We start from the raw sequence: 12,306 nt of genomic DNA, 5'->3' as shown, positions 1-12,306 counted from the left end.
TAAAACAATGGACTACTTCTCTTCTCTGAGGTCACATAATAAAACAATGGGCTACTTCTCTTCTCTGAGGTCACATAGTATAACAATGGACTACTTCTCTTCTCTCTGGTCACAAAATAAAACAATGGACTACTTCTCTTCTCTGAGGTCACATAATAAAACAATGGGCTACTTCTCTTCTCTCTAGTCATTTAACAAAATAAAGGATCACATCTTCACATGCCTTACAAACTTACCTGGCCTATTTTCTGTATCCCCATCATCATGTCTTTGTGTATTACATGGAATACAAACACGTGGCCTAACAGCTTGGGATTCTCGCGATTAATTTCAAACACACACGGATGGTTCCATACAGGATCCTGTGTGTTCTGCCGGACTTTCGTCTTGTGTTTGGCTTCCCTCATTCCGTTCACGTACATTTCTACCTTCACGTACGGATCTGTAAATAAAGAGGTAATTGTTGAAAGAATGTCTGAAGCACTGTTTGATGCTCGGTTGTCATATACATAGCAATACATAGTATCTTACCCTGATGTCACCATTGAACGGGGTCTAATTATTCATCTAGTAAGTTAACCTTCCAGCAATATTCAATGTGGCTGAAGCAAATTGAAACCTTTGCCCTTTCCAGATGGTGACAATCGGTTCAACGAACTTGTTGATTCAAACGGGTCCACATTTACGACATGTCATAGACATAAGCTGTTTTAGATACATTAATAAGAATACACCCACAATTAATTGTATACTTAGTGAGGGCAGGAAACATTTACCAGAGCTATCATTAGAAAAAAACTTCTTGACATTTTAAATTATATTTTAGATCGGGTAATGTCAAAAAGTCACGGAAAAAAACCAGTGTAATTCTTACCCCCAAACAGGGTAATGACATATTCCTCCAGTTACCACCCAATATCACTTACGAATTGCTTAGGTAAAACTCTAGAGCGGATGATAAATTCAAGATTAATTTGGTATCTGGAATCCAATCACATAATATCACCCCTACAAAGCAGTTTTAGATATAGGCGAGGTACCAATGATCATTTGAAACCTTTGTGCGTGAGGCTAAAGAAGGAATAATTGGTTGCTGATTTCTTTGATTTGGAACAGGCTTACGACACAACGTGGAAATACGGCATAATGAAAGATCTATAGGTATTAGAGGTATGCTACCAAATTTTATTCAAAGTCCGGAATGAAACGACCCTTTCCGATGTTCATTAGCCGATAATGGTTGTACCACAAGGTAGCATTCTCTCGGTTACACTTTTTATAATTAAAATTAAAAGTATTGTCAAAACATTATCCCCTTCAATGGAGGGTGTTCTTTATGTCGATGACTTCATTATATGCTATCGATCAAAGCATATGGATACCATCGAAAGACAACTTCAACAATGTTTGAATCGACTACAGATTTGGGCAGATGAAAATGGTTTTAAATTTTCACAATCAAAAACAGTTTGTATGCATTCTTGTCAAATCCGGAAACAACGCGACAATCCAAATTTATCTTTTTCTTTGATATATAACCATTCCAATTGTTAAGCAAACCAAATTCTTTCCACATATAAAATACCTTAAAGTTAGATGCCTTAAGACACTGAATATTCTAAAGATGGTGTCCCACACTAGTTAGGGCTGAGAGATTCGTAATAAGTGTGTACTATGTTGGAGATGTGTATTTAACTTACTGATGGCTCCTAGAAGTGAAACTCGTGGTAGATTTCGAGCTTCTAGTACATTAAACACAATCTTGCCAGCCACCGGTTGATAGCACCCCGATATCCGAATGTCTCCTTGATGCAACTAAAACAAGTGCAAAAGATCTGCATTTACAATTTCTTCAATATGGAAGGTTTTTGATATGTTTGTTTACAGACGTCGAATAACTGTACAAAGCTTTGTCTATATCAAGCAAAGTAATGATATTGATCTATTTCCCTAAATTTTAAGCAAATCTCCTCAAAAGGAATGACTTGCTTACCCTAAACACCGTCTGTGGCATGATGGTGAGGTCTACCAAGCCATTGTCCAATTTGGGCACGTCCTTCAGAAGAAAGGATGCTACGCCCACAAGATGGCGCCGGGAAACATGATGTGAAGAGTATATTTGAAACTCCATGGCAGCATCATCGCTTAAGTCACTTGGCACAAGGTCTGATATTGTGAACTTTTCAAGAAAGACTGGGGTCTGTAAGAAAAGTGTGGCAACATATGATTAGGATGAATAATCACACGTAATTAGATGTGCTTAAAGACCTAACCAAAGCTGCTTATGGAATGGTTGCAATCCCTACCTTAGTTAATCTAAATCAAAGCCTTGTAAATAAGTTTGGAGTATAAACTATGAAATGTGATTTTCAACCGCGGTAAAGTTTTTTCCGCGCTGAAATCATCAAAATGAATCAAATAACAAAGTAAACTTCGAAGACTGGAATACAATGGCAGATCACACAAACCGATTGGTATCGTACCTCGAGGATGGAGAAATCATCGCGTGTTAATCGCCTTTAATTAATCGATCGATTCCATGCTATGATGGTTTTCTAACAGTTCTAAGGACCTACGTGAAACCTCAGGCTGAAAGGAACACGGAATGTGGTAAACAGTGATTGAAAACGAGTGTTAGGCAGGTTATTGTAATAATTGTACAACGTCGATTCTTTGAAGTCGGAAAACCAGATCTGATAAACTTTGACATTTTCAGTTCCCCAGAATGTAAGATGCTAGTATTATATTCTCGATATTATCCGACTTGAGATGTGACAAAATAGAAATCAGCCAGAGATTTAATGATCACAAGTCTAAGTATTTATCAAGCAGATTCACACGTCTTTCACATCCGCTAAGAATTCTGTATATAGAAGGGTTCGTGAAATATCTGTTGATTGAACGTTCTTAATTGAAATATTTTATTTTGCGTTTCAAAATTGAAACGTGACGTTCTACGTTACAAAAATCTTTTTTTTTCAAAACTTATTAGATCTTTGATATCTTACTAAAACGATGAATAAAAACACGTGTCATTAGGTTTCATAAGAAGAAAAGAAGAAAGAAAATCGATATAAAATACAACAAGAAATTACTAGCATATAACCATTATCATAATCTAAATACAACGAGAATACATCTCCTACTTCATCGACCACACCCGCCATGTAAATCTTGGTCAATCCAAGTAAGTAATGTCACGTCCTCAAATGAGAGCAAGGCAAACAACAACGGAACCAAGACCAAACTAACGAGCATCAAACACGCTCACAAAGAAAATAGGTCTCAATAAGATCACTATAACTTCCGCCTTGACCATATTATATGTACCAGAGAAATAATCACATGAAACATGAAAAAGAAAACATTCATTGTACCTGAAAGCGTAAAATATAGAATATATCAATGAGGTCGGTATTTTCTACCTGTTTTTCCAATATGGATTCATTTACGAAAGGAATTCAGGTCTTGAAAGTCATTAAATCATAAAAAAATATTTCAGTATGGTTTCTCGGCATTCATATTTTCGAAGACTAGTGACGATTTGTGGTGAAAAATTACCTTTGTTTTCGGAAGAGTTTTCGTCCGGTATTTGAAAGTCCTCCCCGGGACGAGAAAGGCTTTGACGTATGGGTTGATCTCACTGTCACATGGCATGTCAGCTATGCGTAAGTTTTCTGCCTAAAACAGATAACATGATGGTATGCCTCAAACATCAAGTAACTGATCAAAAGTGGGCCATATAAACGTACATGTATACAATGTAGCACAACATGTGACACAGGAAATCACGCAACCCTTTTACTTCGTGTCAAAGCATAGATCGTAATGATAAAATTTTGACAGCTGATGTAGCAATCTACCTCAATGATTATGACTGTCAGTGATGTGCGGTTGGTGTTGAACTGAAACTGGACTTTTAGACGGCCAGTGGGCAGCTGTTGAGGAGCCTGTCTCGGCACCATCATCTCCTCCAAGTTGAGGTCATGCATCACAACTGGGCGATCAGGCAGTCCGATACTACCAGGCCTCTGTAAAACAAAACAGCGACAATGTTAAAAACACTTCCAGCACGATTACGACAGTTACCCATTACAAACATGACACAGATATCTGGCAAGAATTAAAATGTACTTGTATTTGATGGATGTTTTATAAATATAAAAAGTTCCGAAAAAGGCAACAATAAGACATTGTTTTTAAATTCGAAGGAAACCGATTGTATGCTCTGTACATGCTATGTATGTTTCATCTTACCTTTTTACATATTGAAAACGAATTTAAGTCTTCCTCGAAATCATATCACCCCAAGTCGATAAAATGTGATTTGATGGAACATTTGCACATGTAGGTTCAGTTCGCATACCAATCTATACATATTAAAGATAATCCATCAAATAATTCTAATAACATTTCCCCCTTATCTGCTGGTGGGCTTCTGGTACCGAGGTTTGCCGTCACCTGCATGCCACGTTTTAATTTATTCAAACAGTAGTATCTGAAATTGTCAGGTATCTAAATAACGTAATTTATTTAATTATGTGGCTGATGCACCTCCCCGTCTACATTTTGGACATTTCTTTCGATCACTTTGGTTTTTCCATAGCTGTATGGTGCAGTTTATCTAACCCTAAATTAATAAAAGGTGTTTTTTACTTGTGTGCCTTTTGTACAATATCAAATATTTTACTAATAATATATCGATGTGTGGTTGGTACATTATCTGAGACTGGTACAGTATCACTGTGGTTGGTACATTATCTGAGACTGGTACAGTATCACTGTGGTTGGTACATTATCTGAGACTGGTACAGTATCACTGTGGTTGGTACATTATCTGGTACAGTATCACTGTGGTTGGTACATTATCTGAGACTGGTACAGTATTACTGTGGTTGGTACATTATCTGAGACTGGTACAGTATCACTGTGGTTGGTACATTATCTGAGACTGGTACAGTATCACTGTGGTTGGTACATTATCTGAGAGTGGTACAGTATCACTGTGGTTGGTACATTATCTGAGACTGTGGTACAGTATCACTGTGGTTGGTACATTATCTGAGACTGGTACAGTATCACTGTGGTTGGTACATTATCTGGTACAGTATCACTGTGGTTGGTACATTATCTGAGAGTGTGGTACAGTATCACTGTGGTTGGTACATTATCTGAGACTGGTACAGTATTACTGTGGTTGGTATATTATCTGAGACTGGTACAGTATCACTGTGGTTGGTACATTATCTGGTACAGTATCACTGTGGTTGGTACATTATCTGAGACTGGCACAGTATCACTGTGGTTGGTACATTATCTGAGACTGGTACAGTATCACTGTGGTTGGTACATTATCTGAGACTGTGGTACAGTATCACTGTGGTTGGTACATTATCTGAGACTGTGGTACAGTATCAGTATCACTGTGGTTGGTACATTATCTGAGTGACTCCTATGTGTTGAAGAATCATTTGCTGTTGGTAATCTCACCTTGCGGTATTTGCAATTCTAACAGGATGCTTAATAATATCATGGAATAAAATCTGAGTGTAGGTTTAAACATTTAGACCTTTCACATCACTGTCCTAGATTATGACGATAGATTCATTATATTCCTTTCTTCTACCTTATTCTAAGATTGCATTTAAATGATATTCATTTGTGCATTTTCTGAAAAATTTTCATAAGATTTAGCATGAAGGAATGTTATGTTAAAAATAGTATTTTTTCTTGTTAGCCGAGTAGAGCGTTACCAGGAGAACGATAAGCTAATGACTAACGTGGTGAAGGCGTCAACTTTAACATTTCCGCTTGATTTTGATACTGAAGGCTATCGTATTAATATATCAAGATAATTACAACGTTATCTGTTCAATGTAATGACAACCTCCAGCCTGATTAGCCCGCCGATCCGGGTCTCTAGCGCGTTTCTCCTTTCATGTTATGTCCGCTGCCTGTTCACCGTCAGTGTCATCGACATTTATATGCAAAGCTTCTATTTATACACCTTGCGTCTCAGAGAAAAAAGCTTTGCGGTTAAGCTTGGTAACACCTACACACAAATTATATTTGACGGTACAGACGAAGAACCGGCGAGTATTCACGTCAACTCAACAAAACACTGTCCCTGCCTGTTATATTGAAGTAACATAATGAAGTACTATATTAATACTTTGCTTCATTACTATTATAAGTTTGTCGTCGTCTTAATTTCAGAAGGCACCAAAAAAGTCACTTTTCACCCTTCTTTCACTACATTACACTAACATGGCTGATCGATAAAATACTTTTCATGTGAGTTTCAAAATGTGGACAAGACAGGATAGTTATGCGTAAAACGTACATATAAGTCATTCTATTTTAGTGCAGACAATTTACCATATCAGTACTAAGTAACACAGTCAAATAGCACAAGTTAGGACATGTATGTATATAGTAACGCCACTGTAATCAGTAGCAATTGTCAATGGGCTCGCCATAAAGAGATGTCTTTGAGGATGACACGCCTTCATGTCTGGTTTGCATTTAGTACCACTGAATCTGTCTCAAAGTTATACCCAATAATGTTAGTAAAACATCAATACAATACATTTAATCACATTTCTAGCAGTACACAGAAAATGAAAGATCCCTTTGATTTACTATATACATATATACTGTTTCAGAAGTTTACACTGGGCTATTAGAGGCAGTAAGTCACGCGCGACTCGCACGAGCTGTACATCAGCAATATGACTGATTGTTGCGACCAGCTTTGGTTTCACCTTCTCTTTACTATTGCATGTATATGCAGTATCAATAAATACAATATTCACGTGGTATTTTGTAGAATACCATTAAAAGTTACTGGTTATGATTCCCTCATCATGTCCTCATATCCACACTCAGTCTCTATACCCCGCCCCTCGTCCTTATTCCACACCTTGTCCTCATATCCACACTCAGTCTCTATACCCCGCCCCTCGTCCTTATTCCACACCTTGTCCTCATATCCACACTCAGTCTCTATACCCCGCCCCTCGTCCTTATTCCACACCTTGTCCTCATATCCACACTCAGTCTCTATACCCCGCCCCTCGTCCTTCTTCCACACCTTGTCCTCATATCCACACTCAGTCTCTATACCCCGCCCCTCATCCTTATTCCACACCTTGTCCTCATATCCATACTTGGTCCTTATACACTTCCCCTTGTCTTCATATCCACACTCTTCAATATACTACCCTGCTCCTTCCCTTAATATCCACACCCTATCCTCATATCCATACCATGTACTTGTCCGTATATCCACCCCTTGTCTTAATATCCACACTCTTCCCTATACCCTGCCCCGTGTATCCTGCCCCTTGTCTTAATATCCACACTCTTACCTATATCCACCCCTTGTCTTAATATCCACACTCTTCCCTATATCCACCCCTTGTCTTAATTTCCACACTCTTCCCTATATCCTGCCCCTTGTCTTAATATCCACATTCTTCCCTATATCCTGCCCCTTGTCTTTATATCCACACTCTGTCCCCATACCCTGCCCCTTGTCTTAATATCCACACTCTTCCCTATACCCTGCCCCTTGTCTTAATATCCACACTCTTCCCTATACCCTGCCCCTTGTCTTAATATCCACACTCTTCCCTATACCCTGCCCCTTGTCTTAATATCCACACCCTATCCCCATATCCACGCCTTGTCTTTATATCCACACTCTATCCTCATATCCACACCTCGTCACCTTGTACTTACTACACTGACGTATCATTATATCATACAGTTTACACATATGATGATATCTACAACTTATACTTACATCCACATTGTGTTATTTTATTTACACTTGATACTAATTTCCACACCTTGTGTTCAACCTTAAATCTGTACTTACACTTTTAGATTTCTTCCTTGGGTGATAAGCGGGTCCAACTGGATTAACGGTACCGTCTAGTGCGTTCATACTGCTGACAACCAGGGAGGACAAAGTTACTCTTCGACTGTCACCACGCCCCCTTCCTATAACGATAATTTAAAATTGCTTCAACTTATAACGCCACATAAAGTATCTTACCCAATGTCTTTATTTTAAAAACTGTACAGAAAAAAAAGTTAAAATATTGTCACAAACACAATGCACACGTCATGAACCGTCCGTCATCAGTCGAGTGTCCATGTGGATGGGTAATGTAATCGTGTGTTTTCACGGACACACACTGGTTTGTATACTATGTAGTTTTTTTTTTATTACGATTTAGGTAATGCATACACTGATTGTTGCATTACGACGTATATAGTAAACGTCTCGTCTCTGTTGACTAACTTATGATGAAATATCTCAACCAGTTCGCCTTGTCACGCTGGTACGATGGATTTGATTTAAACTTGTTTTAACGTCTGGTATACATTTAACAAATTAACAAATTACTTCGTCGCATTTTGGTCGTATAATGCATTGTATTTAAAAAAACCCAAACAACTCTGTGCATTTGCTGTCGGAATTAATTCTTGGTTAATGAAATGAATACAGTAAAAACAACATGATTTTATCGTCCATATTTTAGGTGAAATTTTCAATTCCTCAAAACATCAGTTCGATCTCTCTCTCTATATTTAGATTTTCATAGCATGACTAAGACAATAAACACTAATTTGATGTCAGTAATCGATATTTTCATCAATGACTGTCCCGACATTTTAATTATCTGTATTAAGGGACAGATTTATTAACACAATTTTAAATACAGTAATAACTAACCCGATTAATTAAACTTTATTAGATACATTGAAATACATCATGTTCCAAACTTGTTATCTGGCATTTAGTCAGCTGATAAAAAGGCAAGATTCTGTTCCAGCACGTCAAACAGTCAGGTCGCTTTTCCATTCAATAAGTCATATGGTAACGACAGCGGAACCAATGTTTGCAGACATTCCAAGCCACCAATTACCAGACAAGTGCTTGACTATTTACAGGTTGAAATATAAAGTTGATGTACAGTATTATTATTTGATCAATCTAATTTTACGAATTTTTATAAATCTAATATTAAAAGATATCTGTGGCTTGTCAAACATCAAACCTGCTTCTAACATGGACATTTCACGAACAAAAGTATACCGCCAACGGCAATAGACACAGTATAGCGTTCCTTGTCAAATTTTATCTGTGTATAAAGTACATCCCAGCCTACTTGTAACACAATTGGCTGGAATACTCTACCACCCGACAAGTAATATGGGGTGCGTTCCAATACAATAAGTCATGAGTTGAGAATGTGGTAAAGAAGCCTTGGAGATAAGTTGACTATTGAATGAGTTACAAAGATCACTGATTACTATAGAACTTCTAGCCCTTCACCGCAATCCTCTCAGTAATAAAGATGTTCCCTAAACAGCTGTAATGGTTAACGACGTTAACAACGTATTTGACCTCTGAACTACACCGGTCCTTCAAGAACTACTATGACAACCCCAGAAGCCTCTTTCCATCACACAATAACAACACATTACAAAATGGCCATCTTCATAGTAATGCTATTTACGTCACCTACTATATTAGAACACGCGCTAAGATTTCACGCGCAATTACTATTTTATTGCTTCAAATGAATAGTAATGCCCTGTGTTATGAAAAGAAAGCCTAGATAAGTGGGTAAGGAACGGAAGCTAGCCTAATTGGCGTAAAGAAATAATGTTTACCTTCATTGGCTCCACTATGAAATGGCTGCCATAACAGAGCACATTAGAACCTCTTATCATCTGTTTTATGATTAAGTGGTGTGTTTCCACACGGAGACTCCGCGATCCGCTGGACAAGGCAGTACAAATTATAGCCAAACGATTTCCTAAATCATTGAAGCTCTGCAAAGCCGTATCCGTGAGCAACGCCATCATGTAGTGATGTTGATAGTGTTTATTGTCGCTTTGACCATCATATTAGTAAATTGTATTAGATACTCTCTCTCTTCGCCCCCCCCCTCACTCCCCCCCTCCCCCCCCACCTCTCTCCCTCTCTCCCCACTCTCTCTCTCGTGTGTGTTTTATGGTAAGTAAAACTATTTTTCACTTCTTGAAAATATTTGGTAAATATCAATTTCCGATGTGTTATCCAGCATTCTGCATTCTAAATTGCTATATGACTTTTTACACTGGAAGATTTGTAGATTGATTTCCGTTATACTCGATTTATGCCTAGTAATTATCACATGTCCTACTAAGTTAGTTATCACGGTATTTCATAGTCGTGTGTAAGCGGTTCTTCTTTCATTTGTGCGTGTTTGTTTTTGTGTATTCCTGTTTTTTGCTTGAGGGTTTTATTTTTTTTTTTTTTTTTTTGGGGGGGGGGGGGGGGGGGGGGGGGGGGGGGGGGGGGGGGGGGGGGGGGGGGGGGGGGGGGGGGGGGGGGGGATGGGCTAAATTTTCCTGTACCTGGTAAGGAAATTATTTTCTATATACATAGGGAGTTGATATTTAGAATGTGGACAGCAGTTACCTTGCAGTAAATGGTAAGAAGATGACTTCTGATATGCATGAGGGGTCTTAATTTGGTAGTTATTGTCAGAAGTATTCCCGGTAGGTCTGATGCAGATGTGTTATGTAACTATATATGTACAGGGAGAGATATCTTCGGTATAAGAAAGGAACTTATCTGCAGTAGGAAAAGTAATTAAATTCTAAGTTTGTGAAGAAAAGGGTGGAGCAATTATTGGTATTTTGTAACATCTGAGAATAGCCAGTAAAGTTCATTCTAGCCTGTTACACTGATACTGTATATTGGTACATATTTGGCAATCATTCATTTTTGTAGAACAAATTATGTTTGGTATCTCAAAAAGTATGCATTTGCTATTAAATCTAATCATATACTTTCTGAAACTGCATGGAATTTACATGTCAAAGTATTACGTAAAATGCGATTATAAGCTGAAATAGCTTGTGACCTAATCCGTGTGTGAAATTTTGCGATATTTAGAATTAACCTTGATATATATAATTTGATATATAGGTTTGTTATTACTGTGGTTTGTGAGACTTTTGAGTTATCTGATCTTTAGAATGGTGATTATGTTGGGCAGATATATGGAGATTATTTTTAGCATATGTTGGAAGATTATTTGCGTTTAGATACTATTGTTTGATATGTCAAGCATTCAAGACTTTGCGATTTTCACGGCGTTTTTCTTTGGTTAGCAATATAACAGACTAAGCTTGAGTCTAAATGATAAACATTTAGGTCCTGCCATTGATATATTAAAACAAACATGTTACCTGTTAACATTAAGAACTGGAGGTTAATTGGATTCATTGGAGCTGTTGATTCAGACTTTACATTCATAGTTTTATGCCTCCTCTTGTTTCACGACATATCCCTGAAGTCAACAGCTCGTACATAACCTGATTTACTGCTACCTAACTACAGAACGTGTCCGCTACCAGGCGGATGTCACCAGAAATAGCCAGCGCCTCGCCGTTGTACAACATACTAGGTACCTAATCAGCTACTCTCAATGCTTTTATTCCGATTTGTTTCTTTGGGGTTTCAAGTCTTAGAAAATTTCCCGACATCGATTTTGATAATCTCGGTCGATAATTTGTGTACAACCGATGGTATGATTTCTGTAAATCTCATGGTATTACCTGTGTATATCCTTTTTAATTCCAACATACCTGTCAGCTGAAATCAATAAAGTATCTATTGTGTTTTTGTAAGAGATATGAGGAGGAAAAGAAAACTCAGTATGACGCGTTAATTTACACACATAACCACCTAAGGAGGGGATGTGTATGGTCTGTACCAAACTGAATTGTATATGTGTAAGTACGTACATAAAGTGTCATCACGTCTATATTGATAAGATCTACACATTCTTGGAACATAATTGGGAAAAATATGTTGCAAAAATATGATGCAGTATATCATGCAAATTATTTTTTATGCAGATGTAGTAACATTAAGAATTTAGAAATTAGCAAAATCTCAGAAATATATTTAGAAGGGCTGTTCTATTGGCAAAAGTTGCTGAGAACCACTTCTATTTCCACTTCAGATGATGTACTCAACCAGAACTTATTTGGAAACCACAATCTACTATTTAAAAACAGTCCTATATTTTATAAAGGGTGGGCAAGTAGTGGGATTACCAAGGTTCAAGATATTTGGGATACGGAACAGCATGACTTTATTACATCAGGAGAATTACTAAGATTAAAGAATAATTGGATATCATACAACTATAAGAAAAGCCTTCTCTTTGGAATGGAAAAATATGCTACAAAATAACAATGGAAACAATAGAAAATTCAAAATTAAAGATT

At 37.5% G+C, this 12,306-nt stretch overlaps 1 protein-coding gene across 1 annotated transcript in view; it reads right to left on the bottom strand.

The window, feature by feature from the left end:
* The window catches only part of LOC132547774 (synaptotagmin-7-like), a 107,038-nt gene that overhangs the window by 4,680 nt on the left and 90,052 nt on the right, over positions 1-12,306 (bottom strand). The window contains exons 5-10 of the mRNA XM_060211574.1: positions 7,883-8,007; positions 3,864-4,031; positions 3,562-3,681; positions 1,994-2,200; positions 1,701-1,815; positions 237-442 (exon numbers count right to left, since the gene is read on the bottom strand). Coding sequence (XP_060067557.1) covers positions 237-442; positions 1,701-1,815; positions 1,994-2,200; positions 3,562-3,681; positions 3,864-4,031; positions 7,883-8,007 — 941 coding nt within the window. The remainder of the gene's footprint in view (positions 1-236; positions 443-1,700; positions 1,816-1,993; positions 2,201-3,561; positions 3,682-3,863; positions 4,032-7,882; positions 8,008-12,306) is intronic.

Source organism: Ylistrum balloti, unplaced genomic scaffold (assembly GCF_031769215.1).
Source record: "Ylistrum balloti isolate Yb309-2 unplaced genomic scaffold, AGI_CSIRO_Ybal_v1 Utg369978, whole genome shotgun sequence".
Taxonomy (NCBI): Eukaryota; Metazoa; Mollusca; class Bivalvia; order Pectinida; family Pectinidae; genus Ylistrum; species Ylistrum balloti.
Note: the sequence above shows the minus strand (reverse complement) of the source record. Positions and strands in the feature narration are given on the sequence as shown.